Below are 18337 nucleotides of genomic sequence, written 5' to 3'. Positions count from 1 at the left end.
TCTGTTCACAGATGAGGGTCGGTATTACGTATCAACTGCAGATGGCAGGACCAGAATATGGCGTCGACGTGGCCAGCGTTATTCTGACCAATGTGTCATTGAACGAGACTCATGGGGAGGTCCAAGCATAATGGTTTGGGGTGGAATCGGCCCGAACCAGTGAGTGGGCCATGTGGTGTTCCAAAATCTTAGTCCAGGGAGAGGAGGCGGCATCACAGCAGTGCGCTAAATCGATCAAGCTCTCAGACTCCACGTCATACCACATTTTGCAACATTGTCTAGCATGACAACGCCCGTGCCCACACCGCCAGAGTTACCCGGGACTTTCTACAGCAGAACGGCGGTGTAAACGTTATGCACTGGCCAGCCCTTAGTCCGGACTTAAACCCGACTGAACATCTTTGGGATGAAGTTCAGAGGAGACTTAATAACGTCGTACCGAGACCATACACAGCCGATGGAATGCGCCAGGCTTTTCTGAGAGTGTGGTTCCAGGTGCCAATGGCGTTCATCAATCGCCTGGTCCACTCCATGTACAGACGCTGCGCTGCTGTTATTGACACTCGCGGTGGACACACCAGAAATTGATGTATAGACTGTGTACAGGCTCTAAACCTTCTCGTAATGTCTTGGAATTGTGATGAATTAATCACTAATGTGTCAACATACTGTTCAGAAAAAACTGCTTTGATCCATTTATTAAGTCGTTTTCTAGAATGATTTGATTAAAGTGCCTCTCTGATTTTGAAATCGTTTAGTATATATAGTTTGTATCTAGATATAGTTTGGTTTGATGAAATAATGGACCTCAACCGCAGCTATCGAGTTAAACGTCCATATTGTCTGGTATTTTGGATTTTACTATATCATCTAATGATTTCAATGTATTCCTTGGCCCCAAAAACATACGGTTAGACACCAAAATTATCATCCTAGACAAAATATAAAGGGAGTTATAGGGAATTATTTGAATTTCTCAAAATGCTCAAGGGTGACCCCATGTTCCTGAATCAACGGCCGCGAGTTTTACAACATCTAGATGAGTACGTAGTTAAGGCGAGATCAAGCCTTCTATTGAAGATGGGGTTACCCTGCAGGGCAGACTCTGAAAGGCAGGCGTTCCTATAGATCATGTAACCATTGTAGTGAAAACACGTGGAATGAAAATACCAATATCATTCATAACTGAATGTTTTTCTGTACAACATATTCTATTCAGACGCACGAGAATTAGCTTCATGTATATGTAACGAAAAGAACGATTTCTTTCAAGGATAAAATCTCTTTATTATAATGCGTTTATTAAAAGCAATTTCTAAACTTCCAATTTCTAAACTTAGATATATAACCAATCATATTTTGTTAAATGATACACTTACATAATATAATATTGGCAATTTCAATATTGGTCACCAATCTATATTTATTCTCAAATTGCCGTTATTGTTGCTAACGGGTCCATATTCTTGTCCATCTATGTCATTTTGACAAAGTTATCTCGTTCTGATTGTGGCTAGTGATTTAGACGTTTGTGTCTCTTAGCTTTCTAATTTCTCGTACTTAAGGCCCATTGATACTGGGCGCAAACGCGACCGCTGCGACTTTCCGAGCAAATCATCGTTTGTACTGAAAGCGTCGTGACACGACAGGAAATTCGCAGATGAAACTGGAGCATAGATAATTTGTTCATTACTTGCCTTTTGATCTTTTGGCTAATTAAAATCGTTCGCGTTAACCGTTCACAAATATTAGACAGCGTTCGCGGTTAGATGAACGGCTTCATTCAAATAGTACTTAATTAATCAAATGCGATCGGCGTGTTCTCAGTCGTGTTCTAGCTCAGTATAAACAGACCATTAGTCCATAGGGGCTTTTTTTTCGTTGTTTTCTGTCCACATGTTCATCTTCTGGGTTTGGCGTTCATTGTTATCTGTGGTGCGGGTCTCCTGCATTTAGACATTTTCGACTCTTTTCCATAAACTGTTTGGTTGATTGCAATCAAAGTCTGTAAGCATGCTGCTCAGACATTTATTTGAATTACATACCAAGAATGTTGCAATTTTATCACATTATATACACAAACCAACAATAAAAATCACATCCCTTTAGCTATTTATGGCTGATGTTATGCAATTCCACAATCTTAGCAGATTGTGAAATTACTGCGAAAAATAGTACTTAGTAACCAGGTATCGTTAGAAATTAAAGAAAAATATGAAATATTTATTTTGCTCATTCACTATATTTGGTCTACACATTGGCATTTACTCGTTATTACGGTAAACTATTCATTCGATGATCTCTTCTTCTCCGTGATTGCTGTGCAAACATGCTAAAATGTTTCCATCCACAAGTACGCATGCTTCCACATAAGGATTCTATCGATACACGTGGACAAGCACTACCCCCCTTCTCAGGCTGTTGTAAAATCTGCCTCTTACGCATTCTCCTTCCAAACCCGCATGTCATACTACACGGCCCCCATGCACCCCATTCTGTTACCAAACAATCTAAGGATTCTGGAAATATAAAGCGAAACAAAACGTATATGAAATGAAAAAGCATCGCGGAGTTGTGACATAATGATGTAATCGAAATATGAATTGAATGATTATTTTAAATCATAACATATCTGCAGGGTCTGACCTTTTAACATATTATTTTGTTCCTGCACCATGGAACACATTACGATTTGGATAAGAACGTTTTTATATAATTTTAAGAACTGTCTGTTGTTTAAGCAGAAATGTTCCGTTTGAAAGGGACAATAGAAGTTTTGTACCGAAACACGTTAGCAAAAATGCAGTCATTATTACCCGGCAATGATATTCAGGACGATTTCTTTGCTGGCATTTTCAAATGGGGTGCGGTTTCTCAGTGAGAATCTGGCTTTAAGATGACAATAATTATGATGACAGGTGACAATGGGTGTAGGAGCCTGATGAGTTTGGGGAGGGGCGGAATAGAAATGCTCGATAGACGCTTTGATTGGGAAAGTTTAACCTTCTCCAGAAAATTTGAAAAATTAGGCGGCTTCCAACTAGTGTTCCTGCCATTCCGGTCCATGAGTACAGTAACTAGAAAGCGGTCCAATATATCCTTATTTATATGACTGTGCCGCCCAAATTTTTTTTCATAAGATTTATGAAAATTTGACAGCTGCAAACGCGTATCCCTGCTGGTTCAGTTAGCAAGTACAGCAATAGTCTATAGCCTTTTTTGCATGGTTTTGTAACCGAATCCTACTATATGCCCATCTGAATTTAAAACCAACCAATCAATCAGCATGCTGACTTCACTAGACACTAGTAATTTTACTTCCCCAAAAATGATGATTCTCGAAAACATATCATTTTACTATGAAAATCCCCACACCTCTGTATGGTTTCATCTGAACATTCAGAAATTCTAATTTTTATTTCCACACCCGGTAAACATCTACGAAGGAGTCCCAAATGTGATTCTAGAAATCAATCCGATTATAATCAGGCAGTAGGCCTCCGATTTGGAGGAAAACAGTCCGAAAAGTTTATTTAACAGGAGAGAACGTTGACCTCGTAGATTCAGACAGGTCAGAAATTCACATGACGCGATATATACCGTAACGGGTAGGTTTAGGTAACCTAACACTAATCCCAACACAGATTGGAAAGACGTATCTTATACATTTAAAACAAAAACATTAATTAAATGTTCAGGCAATGGACACTGGAGAAACTGCTAAAACCAATACCATTGGGTTGTGATCATTTATATGATCATTTATATATAAGATATTTTACAACATTTTACCTGGCCCATGGTACTTTGTCGTGTCTTCACCATACCGAATCCCTTCATTGTTACGGAATACGGATATTGCAGGTACCGTGGGCTCTGTGGGTTCCACAAAGTTTTGTGTTGCTGATCTCCACTTTGGGGAATTGGCAATATGTGAAGATGAGGATGACATTACGGGTATTTGGTCTTTTCTGCTTTTAACCAATGATGTAGTTCTGTCCGTAGACGGTTGCAGCTCCTGTGTCGTTTTCATCAATATATTACTTCTAAAAATATTGCCGTGTTCTAGCCTTTTGGATCTTAGGTAGCCTAAGGAACTATCTTGGATTGCTGAACTGTCATCACTTTGGGTTAGCAATGGTGGGGTGTGTGTCTCGCTTACTTGTCCCACGCTCTTATCATTATTTACAGATTGTGAAGAAGACAAACTCTTGTTCTGATATAAAATGTTTGAGTGATCGTTTTTGTTATTTGATTGTTCTGTCTCTTCTCTATAATTTTTAGTTTTAAGCGGAAGCCCCGTGGTTATAACCTTTGCTGTTTCTAATGTTGTTGTTGGATCTTTAGGATTTTCACTGGCAACAAAAATGTTTATAGAATCCTGGAATTTTGAGGATTTTCGCTTACCACGTCGCACAAACTCACCGATTCGTTCGATCAGAACATGAGCTATTCTTGGTAATTTATCTTGATCGGGATTGTAAAATGGACTGGCTGGATGACGTGGCTTGGTTGTAAGTATCTGATGAACGGGTTCCTGTGGGTGGGAGGGCCAGTTCGGAGAGGTATACGTTAAGCCCTGATCTGTACCGCCATCCATCGGCCTCATCGTCATGTGTATTCTACGACGCCATCGTCCTGCTCGACAAAGGTCCACACTGTCAACTCCAGCAAACCAATCGGGACTTGGAACCATTTTAACTATGAAGGATAGCTGAAATATATAAAATAGAAAGACAATGATAGTACCACTGAAGAATATTATGCATGGATTTAGCTACTTATATATTCCAGACCGCGGCTCCAAACTCACACCGCTATTGCCAGACTGTGTGAAGTAAAGAGAGCTTCTCCGAACGAGTATATCCTCTTTGATTATATAAATCCCCTAAATCAGAATATAGATACATAATGTAGAACTAGTTGTACAGTGATGCAATATTCGTTGTTTGTCTCCGCTTTTGGCAAGGTGAACCGGAAGCGCTAAATCCATCGCAGCTAGAAAGAAATATTGTCAGAATATTTTATCATGTGTATTTGTTTTAAAATTTAAGCAGTTATCCACACATTTTTTTTTCTAAATAAAGAATTCTAAAGACCAGCAAATATTCGTCTGGCACAATTCAGTCAGAAAATATCTGGTCATCAAACATTGATTTTAAACTTGTTTTTTGCTGTTTCTTTAAGTTGTATTGTTGTTATTTGTACACACTTTACGGCATTTTTCAGGCAATGTATTTCCGTTTTTCGGGCACAAGCATCAGAGAATGAGACCATATATAATAGAATTATAATTGGAAAATGAAATCGTTCACGGTTTAGGTTTTGCATACTACATGTATAATACTTAAGACTTGCGCAATAACATTTACGGAAAACTCATTTTAGTTAAAGTAGCTAAGTCTCTAACTCAGTACCATCCAAAGTCTTCGATATGGAAAATACGAATTATTTGTCAATTTAAATCAACATTGATGTTGTGATCTTACCGGAAAAAGTGTGGGCTTCTGATATCCAATATTTAAGACAAAAAGTACATTTTACCACCGGTACACGAATCGTGTACCATAATGCGTTTCAGCGCAATGTGTAACAAGGAACTCGAAGAACGAGGCTAGACATATTCCACAAGTCATGTCAAATGGTGATGCCATATTCTTATCTGGAGAGCATGCGCAATAAATGCTGACCGTGTAGACTGGAATAACCAGACGCTAGATTGAGACTTCTGACGTATTTCGCCGAACATGGCTGATTTGAAAGTAGAGAAAAAATGAAAACGATTGAATGTGAATCAGTTTATATACATTCATATTTAATAATTTTATGCGTTGCGACCCATTTTAAATTAAATTAAATTAACCTAAACAAACCTTTGCATATTTGCCGTTTGCAACGACACGCACTGTACTTCTTCCGACGCCATTTCTTATAGCTTCAGCTGAGAACGAATCATAAGTTCCATTAAAACCTTGGGCATCTTTGTCTAGTAATTTAGAACTTCCTTCTTCAACAAACTTTTGCAACGTCGGCGAAGCAAGTTTCCCCTCTCGCCACAAAATGTATGTGGAATCGTGTGTTCTTCCTGTAAAGAAAACAACAAAAATATATTAACAGTTACCTGTTAACTTATAACACCTGTTAACTTATAACACCTGTTAACTAATAATGGTGCTCTCACCTTTCAGAATTAAAATTTAAGTGACAAAGTATTGTTGTTATAACATTTATTCTCTACAATTATGAAATATACTTAATTTTATCACTTTTTATGCTACTTGACAAAAATAGTTCGAAATTATGACTGTAGGGGGTACCAAAGGTTTATTTGCCTCTCTGACGAGGGCTTCATAGAGAGGCCACACCACCGAAAAGCTACCTGAGACCATCTACATATATTATATTTAACATTAATGTGTGTTGCTAATCAACTTTTGAATGCTCTTGTCTCTGGAATAACTGCGAATAGAGAATTTTTTCAAAATATTTGTCAACAATTGTGTCACTTAGATGGTTGAGAGGTAGGTTAAGCTTTTGAATGTGATCTTTAGCTGTCTACCTTGATCATTTCTCTTGTTATGCGCTGGTATTAACCCAAATCCCGGTCCACAGAAAGTGTCTATCTTACGTCTTAATACAATCAAATGCTAACTTCATAAAATAGCCGTGTATATGTTATCCTATTGTGGTGGATGGTGAAGATGGTGGATAAAAATACAAAGCCTCTAGTGGACAATTTCCACCATTCATATCAGCAGACCAACAGCACTGCAAATTAGTGTTGTATTGTGCTTAAAGATTTCACCGCAGACGTTATTTCAAAGTCAAGTATAATTTTTACGATATTATAAATTTATTCAGGATTGTCCTACTTCGTTTTTAAATAATTTTAATACAACGGAATAAATAATAGCTGTAGCAATTAACTTCAGTTGGGAAAATTATAATTCTCTATGAGATATTCAAATCTCACGTAACCAATTTACAAAACCATATTACCAATTTATATATTATAATTGTGGCCGAATGGTTAGTGCGTGTGCGCTGTATCACAAGGTTTGTCACTGAGTCAACTGGCGTGTTGGACCAAATATGTTTATATAATGTTACGTCATGACTCACGATTTTATTATTCCCAATTAACCAGTGCATAGCAGAATATCGGAGAAAAACTAATTGCATGACAAACGAGACTATCTAAACGAATACAATGTAAACAATACTGATTGGAGACGAACAATACTTTCACCGTTTTTAATACCTTAAATCACTCTCCAAAGTTATAGGGAAGACCCCAGATTAAAGGGCGGTCATGTTGCTGTACTTGGGATAGATTTAATTGAACGGGAAGAAAAGACACACTTCCTCAAAAGCTCAAGTATCAGAAGCCAATCCAGCAATGACCAGAGAGGATTTTTTCGGGCCAGGAATATAGGAGTAGGGTCGTCTGCCCAACCCCGAGGGTTTTCTTCGGGTCCTCCGGTTTCCTCCCACTGCTAAAGATCCCTACGCGCAAGCGAAATATTTAAATAAAATTTAACTATATTTTAGTCCAGAAATGGCCTATATATAGTTTGTGTCGAGTAGACGTTAAACCCCATTTCTCTCTCTCTCGCATAAACTTTTGAAAACACAGACAACTAGAAAATAGAAAATCTAAAAGTGTATATTATTTTAGAATGGTGGAAAATAATCAAAATTTTTTGGACGAATAAAAGTGGTGTTATTAAGTAATGTAAGTTATAAGTTGTCGATTAAGATTAGCTATTGTGATCTTGAAATTCCCAATACGACGTTCATGACAATATCTAACTTTACGAATAAAAGTTTATTTCTCCAGCTTATTAATTATCGGCATTATCATACAATACACATAGAATTAATAATAGTGAAGTGATATAAATTTCGAGGAAACTTGTCATTTTCTTCTTAAAACATAAAGCGGCAAAGGCATCATAATTAACTCTTTGTCAAGATAACAACCAAACCGGCATTTTATCCTTCCAGTTGTTTTCGTATCCTGTTTGTCAATGGTATTTCCCTTCTTATTAGAAATCTGAGAATGTGGCACCGATTGATACAAGGGGTCAACTGTAATTACCGCCCGTTTCACTCCTAATTCTCTGTGTAAAATTATGCCAAAAATTATTTAGGCTACTACCATTAAAATTTCATGATTAATCACACCTTACCAATGAGATTTCCTGTCCCCAATTTTCGACACTTTGTCAACTCTGAGAGATGTACAACTATATTGTCAGTGCGAAAGTAGTAAAGACAAAAGTTACTTTCTTTAATATCTAAAGGCAAGTTCTTCTTTGCAACATGTCTTGGTTGTTATTTGCAAGTTTCAACATTAGGTCCATTATTATTCCTAGTTTATACAGATGATATAAAAGAAAATAGTCAGACAATGACACTCTTAGCTTAGGTTCCCTTCTTTTCTGCCGGATATTGTACCTCGCCTCACTTACCACAGTTGGTCATACTAGCGAAAAAATAGCACATTTTGTAAATAATGCGTCCCTTTTCCATATTAAAATGGTTGTGGGATAATGACTACATAACGTATATCTTAAGGTTTTTACACGGTGAGTATATAATTAGCTGCACATTTAAATATCAAGTTCTGTGTCATTTAAAACGCAATGAAGTTGTTTATTGTTTTAAATGTTAAAAAAGAGAACAGAGGGAAGGATCAAAATTACCCCGAAAAGATGAAGGGCACCAATAAATAGAAGGTGAGATGACTAATAATGTAAGCAAACCTACAAAAGCTAGGTGGCCAAACCATGCCAGAAATTACGATGGCAACAATGCTTTGGCGAACGTTAAAATATACCGTGACATGAATATACCAAAGGATAGTAGAGCAGGCCCGTAATTGAGGAGGGGGGGGGGCACCCTGCAAAAAGTTTCGCCCCCCCCCCCTCCACCCAACTCCTGTGAAAAAATTGTCGACCATAGATATACATGGTCCGTCAATTTTACAGCACCCCTGAGAACACTTCCCGCCCCCCCCCCCCCCACCCTCGTTGCTCTGAGCTAGTTACGGCCCTGTAGTAAAATCTTCAAAAACATAGAAATCAAGAGGTGAACAAGGTGCCGCAGCCTGCAGGAAGGTAAATTTACCAAACCAAAAATTTTCCGCTGCCTCCGCCACACTTTACTGAAAAAAGCGATGTCTGATATGTATAAACACATGAATTTCAGAGAGAAATAATAAATATTGGTAGAGGTTAAAGACTTGTTTTAAGAAAAACAGCACGTGTTAAACTCCTGTATGCCATGCATACCAGAGTATTCCTGTACTTTCAGAGAACCCGAGATTTGAAGATATCTGTGAGCTGATAGTAAACATAGCTTGCTGAACACATAGCCTAATAGTTTCGTCGCCAAGGGCCAAGGTTACAATTATAGAAGTGTAGGAAAGTAACTTTTTAATTATTATAAAATAAATGATAACATTTTCTTCTAAAAAGTGTTTAATTTCAGAGGATCTAGTTTTAAATCTGTTAAAACCAACAGAACGGTATCGCCGTTCAAGCTGACTAGACAGTTAAAACGTGAAAATACTGCTGAAACCACAGTTTAATATTAAAGTGTTGTTACTCCAGAAGGTATTATTAGAAACAGTTGAAAATAAATAGGCTGATCTAGTTAAATAATAATTACATTTCAAAAAGTTTGCTGTTTTGCAATATAGGTAGTTGCTAAAGTTATTATTAGAAATCCTTGAAAATATTTAGACGGGCGTGGTCATGAGACATGCTCATGTCGATACTATCTTTGAATTTGTCTTGACATTTGGATTAAATTCTTGACATTGTGCATTATTATTGTTTGTTTTACACTTCGCTATAAAGACGTTTAAGTTAGATTACACAGTGCCGTATTTCAATCGGTTTTTGTTGGTATTCAAGGTGGAATAAGTAATAAATAGCATAAATATTAACCCCTTTTATCATTTAATGTCAACCCAATCCATAAATGGATACAAATTATTGCATATGAGGCATATAAGCCAATTCTTCTTAAAGTAGCTAAGGCTCTAACCCAACATCATCCAAAATCTTCGACATTGAAAACACGAATTATTTGTCAATTTAAATCAACATTGATGTTGTGATCTTACCGGGAAAAGATGTGCTTCTGATATCCAATAATTAAGACAAAATAAACATTTTACCATTTGTACACGAATCGTGTACCATAGTGCATTTCAGTGCCATTTGTAACAAGGGACTCGGAGAACGAGGCTAGATATATTCCACAAGTCATGTCAAACGGTGGCCTCATATTCTTATCTGGAGAGCATGTGCAATAAATACTATCGGTATAGAGTGGGATAACCAGACGCTAGAGATTGCCATTCGATTGAGACTTATGGCGTATTTCGCCGAACCTAACTGATTAGAAATTACAGTAAAACAGAAACGATTGAACGTAAATCAGTTTATATACATATTACATTATTATATGCGTTGCGACCCATTTGTGTCAATTTCTAAATCCAAAATATTAGCGATTTAACTCCTTTAAAGGGCCCATCCCGATAATATTTTGGAGAATAAAACTGTTTAATTTTGTGTTAAAATCCCTTAAAATCCTCTACCCTAGGACCGAGAACTAACTCAACATAATTATGTGATACATTTTCAAACAACTTAAACCCATCAGTCTTTATCTGGAAATGGAGACCGGGGTCCCAAGCTGTATCATGCGATGTTTGGATAAAACCAGAAATTTATTTTATAAAAATAATGTGTAGGTGAAATTTACCTTTCGTTATCAAGTACAGCATATGGGTCATTCATTGTAGAGACCTCTAGAGGAACGGGAATCGATTGGCAGGTCACTCAACGAAACATTTGACCCGAAATCTTAAAAGGGTTACGTGTCTGGATAAGCAGTTTAGACGTTCACGTCCAAACGACTCAATATTTTGAGCTGAAATTTTGAGAAAAGGTAAATACACCATTCCTCTATATTTAAATTCCATACGTACTTAGAGTTTTATTTTTGAGACTCTTTTCAAATCGGGATAGTCCCTTTAAGTTTTGTTGTCCTTATCCCTCAGTTCCTTTAACTGGCAAATTACCTTTGGCGACTCTTAACTATCCTTTTGTAAATTCTCGTTACCACGCTGTTTTAATTAAAGGACAATATTGGTGCCAGTCATTATCACATATGTGTTAGAGCTGGTTAAACACATTCCAAATATACTTTTAACACAGAGATCATTGCTACGATAGCTGAGTAATACAGGTTTCCCGTATCGGAAGTGACGAACGCCAAAGGAAAACACGAGTCACCGCTCTATATAACTGACTGAAGCGACGAGTGATAACAGATACACGGCCGAATTTCTACTCACTAATAATTCCTTCCAAGACCAAAAGTTGTTATATTTGGAATGTGTTTAACCAGCTCTAACACATATGTGATAATGACTGGCACCAATATTGTCCTTTAAGTTAGGCAGTGTGAGTCATGTGTTGTCCAATGGCAAGTTCATATAGCTTACAACTTTGGATTCTTTAACTTTTATTAGTTCGTGTTAGATTTGTGTAAAATTAGTTACACCGAGGGGTGTTATTATACGTTGGTTAGGAGCGATTCTACCGATCATCCACAATAACGTTTTTGTCAGTAGAGCCCACAGCATTGCAAAAAGTGAAAGACAAGGAAATATATGTTATAGAACATCATGGCAATATTCAAAATTTAAATGATTTAATAAAAAAAAAAGGACAAGTGAAATGACACCCCCCCCCCCGCCAAAAAAACCAAAAAAAACAACTGCTCTTGTTAGTCATTAGCAAGACCGTTTTAGTCAAATTTTCAATCATCCATAATTTTTATAATTTTTCATGAAATCTCTTTAATTTTGGATACGATGTGTAAAATGTGCATATCAATAACATATATTTTTATAATACTTTGGGAGATACTGAGAGCAGAAACGCTCTTGTCGGTTCTGTCAGTGAGGACATTCCCAATTGGAAAACACGCTGGAAAATCCCGAGGAACTTTGTCGGCCAACCCCGGGATAGAACACGGAATCTCGAAGAAATATCGGCGGAAACGACGCTGTCCGGGCAAATCTCCCCCCACCCACTGCATTAGTCTAGTTGGTGCAGAAAAGCAGGACGTTAACCCTAATTTTATTTGTTTTTCGTCGGGTTTTGGCAACGAAATCATCGGTTCAAGTTTTTATCTGCTGAATGTAATGTTCAAAAAATTCTGGGGAATGACCCACGTACCCCGCGTCGTATAGCTATGAAGCCAAAACCAGAGAGACAGAGAGAAATGGGGTTTAATGTCCACTTGACACAAACTAGGTCATTTCGGGACTAACATATTGTTCAATTTTATTTAAATAATTCGCTTGCGCGTAGGTGTCTTTAGCAGTGGAAGGAAAACCAGAGAACCCGGAAAAAACCCACGAGGTTGGAATGGACAGGCGAACCTACTCCTTGTCACGTACAACCTTATGATACAGCGCGCACGTGCTAACAATCCGGCTATCCACCCCCGCTCACGCCAAATCCATGTCCCAATCAAAATTGGAATACACATTAATGTAACAGTATTAACGGGAAGTACAGAGCAAGTGTATAAACATTATCAGGAAACAACGAGGAAATTCTCAATACGGATACCTAGACTAAAACCCCTGTAGGAAAAATTTATAACAAAGCACGCACACAAAAACATGACATTACGCAAAGTGAATCGAAAGGAGTCAACTACTACTACGTTGACTCAAGAAGAAAACACTCGAGCCCACATCAAATGAGTCCAGTTATCAAGTCTATGAAAACCACTCAATTTTATTCGACGTATACATATAATTACATATACCACCAACACATGTCAAACCATGATGCGGGGTTTGTACTTTGAAATCGGACCTTTCTAAACTATTACATTAGCATATGTTATGTCATATTGGCCCGCAGCCATAAAGAATGTAAATACTCAGACAATCGCTTTGCTGAACTTTAAGTATTTACTCAAGTTGGGAAAATATACCCATAGTCTGAGTTCACAGAAACAAAAGGTGACTAACTTCATTTAACATTTTATTCTAGCATCAAAGCAAAAGCTAGAACATAATTTAGACCAAGAACTAGATCTAAGCAGGAACTGACTTTCTATTACTTTTGTAATACAAGTGTTATAAACATAGGTAATCATTAATAAGAGAAATCATATCTAAAAATATTACTAGGAATTGACTGGATATCAGTGGTTCGGAACCTTTTTTTGCCAACGACACACCTTGGAACACATGAAAAAATAGCGACACACCTGGCTAACTATACATGAAAAATATTTGAATTTTGCAAAATAAAAACATGGCAAATCATAGACGACATACAACCGTAGACAAATACTAGTTATAGACACATAGAATGACTCAAACTAAATAAAGAAAAACACAGCATTGAACTAACTAGTAGACACCAGTGACGCAACTGGGATCATGTGGTTTTTCGCATTTTCTTAGTGTGCCGTTCAAAATTTCGCGGTACACTTAGGAAGATCTCGCGACACATAGGTGTGCCGTAGCACACTGGTTGAGATTCACTACACTAAACATTCGACAAATTGTACAATTATATATGATCAGTTAATGATCAATATAGAATTGATGTAAGGAACAGATGTGATACCACACTAGCCATTTAAAACCTAAAAAAATAATCCAAAGTGTTGAAAACATCTGAAAACTTTTCTTTTGTATCATAAGAGAGGCCTTTATTTATGTAAGATTTACATAAAGAGCTCGCCGTGCTTGCTATAATATAAAAGTAGTTCCAAAACAATTCAAAATTAATATATTGAAAATTGCATACAAATTAATTTATTCTGAGCGACCTTATCACTGTTTGACGTTTTGACTTAGATTGTTCATTATCGCAGCAACGTTACTTGTTAATCGAGACCCAGACTCTCCATTTTTAAATTAAATCATTAATAGCGATCGTATTTAATCTGTTTACATCTGCGCCATCAGATGTTCTAGAGAGTTGATTATAGTCTTGGCGTGTGAATAAATGTCTAAAAAATAAATTAATCATTATTTGAAGCCAAAATAAAACTCTGTAATAGGCAGATTTAGCTCTTAAATAATGCATTAGCTATTTTGAATTTTCTATGCAAACATTGCTTGTGACTAGATACAGTATTAGCAGATTAGACGACATGCAAGCTGCTATTCAGGACGATTAAAAAATTAGGATTGGGTCACCTATGGCACAAAGAAGCAAACATTATCATTTGCTCTTTTTGTTAAAATACGTGTACTTTATTTCATGTCAGAGATGTCAGTTTTAAAAATGAGAAGACGTCGTCAAATGTAAATACTGATGGCCGCTCCAATTTTTAACAGGGATGTCTCTCGCTGGATAAGTATGGTAAAAAATGTCTCCAATTTGCGCAAACATGATTTATTTAATTATTTCTATGATTCCAATTTTTACTCAGGTAAAGTAATTTGAATTAATTATGAAAGTTTAGCACAAAAATGAACTTGATGTATTATAGGACCCGAAGTCCAGATATAGTAAAGTGTGTGTGCTTTAAGATTCCTCTATTTAGGATGTTCATATTATAACAATTTATGTTATACTTGCATATATTTATAAACAACTTAAGGTTTGCAACTCCACACATTGGTAGGTTGGACGTCCAAGTTATCGACTAAGTTGTTTTTATAGTGTTGAGTTTTTACGGACCGGACATATAAAATATAATGGAAGTTATGCACATGATGTTATTTTAAGAAGGCTATATTTAACCTACATAGGTTTTTATTTCGGTACCATGTATACTAGTATATATATATAAAACCATCAGTTGGACGGCACATGTCCTCTTAATAGGTTACTGCGTGAGAAAATAAATTATCTTACCTACAAGTTTCGACCATTGGGCATGCGGTCTGTATCTTGGGTACATTTTAGGGTAAGATTTCTTCGACCAGTCTCCAAAAAATGACACTTCATACATAGATATTATATCCTCGTTACATTCTTCGCCACGCTTAAAACGGCGCCTGCGACACATGCATGACGCCGACATATAAATAATAATGGTTAAGATTAGCATATAACGGGATCTGTTATATGCCATGCTTTAAACCTTAAACACATCAATCCTTCATATAGAAATATCCTTGATCAGAAATTAGAACGAGAACTGTGTTCGTCCGAACATTTTTCATGCCCACTCACTTTTATTTACGAATAAAACGATCAGTAGCAGAACACGTATTATATATTTTCTATAGTGTAAAGGTAGTTTCGCACTGGCTGTATATTATTGTAACACGTTCGCGAGAAATATCTTAGTCTCACAGAGTGTAATGTATATAAATACTCGATGAGCAATAAATTTATTCAGGGCTTTCATTGGCCAATACATCCATACGCAAGCGATTGTAGAATTTTTTTAGTCTGTGCCTCCATCCAGATGTAAATATAAGTATCCTGTCCAAGAGATTGTCTTGACTGACTCTTAACCACAAAAATATGTTTGCAATATATTTTAAAAAAAATATAATAATAATAATTACATGAATAACATGAGTAACGGTTATGTTTAAAATCGACTAAAATAAGAAAACGTACACGTTGACAAGTACAATACAGGAATTGCTGATTGTGTGCGGACACAGAAAGATGGATAATCCATCTTCCTTACAATGCCTTAAGACGGGATTAATATTAACACTATATTGTGATTCAGTTTATATTGTGTTTTTTCATTTGTGTGACTTCATTGCCTCCGTAGCAACCAATTCTTGGCTGCCCGTCGGTCTGTAATTTTATCATTCATTTATCATCATTTAAAGGAGGCAAGTCTCTAACTCAATATCATCCACAGTCTTCGACAGTGCAAACCCGACTTATTGGTCAAATTAAATCAACATTGCTGTTGTTATCTTACCATGAAAAGATGGGTTTCTGATATCCAATATTTAAGACAAAATGAAAATGTAATGATTGGCACACGAATCGCGTGCCAGAATGCTTTTCAGTGCCATTTGTAATGAAGCGAATCAATGAACGAGGCTAAACATACTCACAGGATTTCGCCGAATGTAACTGATTAGAAATTACAGTAAAAACAGAAACGACTGAATGTAAATCAGTTTTTATACTACATCTGTTAACACTGTTCATCACGTACATTTTGCATTTTGCATACGGATAGTCCATTGGCCAACTACGCTATTTTACCGAAATTTCGTCTAATGGTTTGGATGCAGCTATGGCGGGTGTGGCGTCAGGCAGGGTAAGCTTACTCTTCCGGACACCTGTTACCACTGTTTGTCGTGTATTTTGTACACGGTGAACAGTCCATTTGCTGATTACACTATTTGACCTACGACTTCGAAATTTGTCTAATTGTTTGGATTGTTCGTACTTGGTTTTATTTTATTATTATATGCGTTGCGACGCATTTGTGTCCATTTCTAGGTGCCAAAGAATCAAGATTTAGCTCCTGTAAGGTCCTCGAATAAAATTAAACTTATACAACCAATTCTAGGCTGTCACAACAGTGCTGTTGTTTTGTTTTTATGGTTGAGGACACCGAATGATTTCACCTAAGACCCTAAAGAAAAGAATATTAACGATTGATTTAATGGGACATGTATTTATATTTATAACGTATTTATTAATTATGAAAAATTTCGCATAGCTTCACCCAGCAGGTCATTTAAGAATATACACTTTAGTGCAGCTATCAGGCTTCAATTGTATTTTAGATAATCCACCTTCCTGACATCTTAGGACTTAATAAATACGCAAAAAAACATACAAAGGGCGCGGTATATAATTTGTATTTTTCAAGCTTCAAAGAACAAGAAAATACGTTGTTGGTTCACTCCGTTCGTTCGACAGTCTTTGTCCCTCTTTATCGGATATGTAAGATGTATCGCCCGATACTAACGCGAGTCTATTGCGAGAGCGGTGATCTTTTACGTAATCGATTTTGCGATGTGATTCTTATTCCTAAAAATCACTATAAATGGTCTAAAATATTTTGACTCTCTATCATCGCCCTCTCTATCCCCTGTGTTCTGTGTGAAAAATGGTATACAATATAGATGACAATGAAGGCAGTGTCTGCTTCATTGAAGAAAAAAAAACAATATCAGATGACGATATTTAAGGGATTTACTGGTGATAGTGGGTAGTTGCCTATGTCAATAATAGTGTATGGTGATTGACCGACACAGTAACCTATGTAATCCTTCTGTAAAAAATACTATTGATAACTTTTATCTCCAGAACAAATTAAATATGTTTTATGTAGGCACATTATTTATATCATATTACTTTATTTGCTCCGTATTTTTTTCTTTTCGTTTGAAGGTTTGTTCAGTGCGGAACCCTCGACGAGTGTGAAGCACAAATTGTGTCTTTTAAACGACTAAATATTTCGTTTAAACGGCAGAATTGTTTTATTCAAAACACATTATTATCTCGTTTAAACGGTACAATCATCTATTTTAAACGAAATAATTATCAGTTTAAGCAATGTAATTCATCATATTAGTTTCAGATGGAATCTTTTATATAGTCGAGGGGTCATGGTAATCGAGTGCTTAGGATTTTGAACTCATGGTTAGAATATCTAGGTGTAAACCTCGGGTACCTTTCTTAGGGATATTCATATGACGTGTGTAGTCGTTTGTATTTAAGGGGCCTATATTGAATTCATAAGTTTTAAATAAATCAAACAAAATATTAGGCAATCGGACCAAAGGTTCAAGTGGCTTATGTCATACCCCATTTTGTTTTTTCTTCTGCTGAATCACCAGACGGAATTTAACCAAATTTGTTGCTTGTGTGAAATTTGGACAAACCACGGTTTAAATTAAATCTAAATATACTATATATAGTACAACCAACGGCTGTATCAGCAAATAACCTGAAAATGTTGTTCAATACTTCATAGATGTCGTTTATATAAACAAGGAACAAGATCGGCCCAACACGGATCCCCGTGGCACTTCAGCATCCAGGTTAATCTGTTTGGAGTAAATATTATTTGCTATTACATTTTGTTTCCTTCCTTTTATGTAGCTTTTTATTGAAATGGCTTCATCAATTCCATATTTACTAAATTTACGTAGGAGACCAGAGTGATATACACGATAAGAAGCTTTTGTTATGTCGAAAACAACAAAGCAAGACATTTCGTAACTTCGATAGCTCTAACACAATGGTGATAAATTTCTAGTAGTTGATGTATAGAAGAGCGATTAGGCCTAAATCCAGATTGAAACCAAACCGTAAAAAAACTGTAGCCTCTG

At 36.4% G+C, this 18337-nt stretch overlaps 1 protein-coding gene across 1 annotated transcript; it reads right to left on the bottom strand.

Annotated features, from left to right (window-relative positions):
* Positions 1-2208: 2208 nt before the first annotated feature.
* LOC126815671 (spondin-2) lies at positions 2209-15381 on the bottom strand. Its single transcript, XM_050541533.2, has 4 exons — positions 14925-15381; positions 5874-6085; positions 3793-4714; positions 2209-2519 (listed from the first exon to the last, which is right to left on the bottom strand). The coding sequence occupies exons 1-4, from the start codon at positions 15142-15144 to the stop codon at positions 2275-2277; spliced, it is 1599 nt and encodes a 532-aa protein (XP_050397490.1). The 5' UTR covers positions 15145-15381; the 3' UTR covers positions 2209-2274.
* Between the last annotated feature and the right edge of the window lie 2956 nt (positions 15382-18337).

The sequence above is a fragment of the Patella vulgata genome, chromosome 3 (assembly GCF_932274485.2).
Source record: "Patella vulgata chromosome 3, xgPatVulg1.2, whole genome shotgun sequence".
Taxonomy (NCBI): Eukaryota; Metazoa; Mollusca; class Gastropoda; family Patellidae; genus Patella; species Patella vulgata.
The sequence above is the reverse complement of the archived record's forward strand: the minus strand, read 5'-3'. Positions and strand labels throughout refer to the sequence as shown.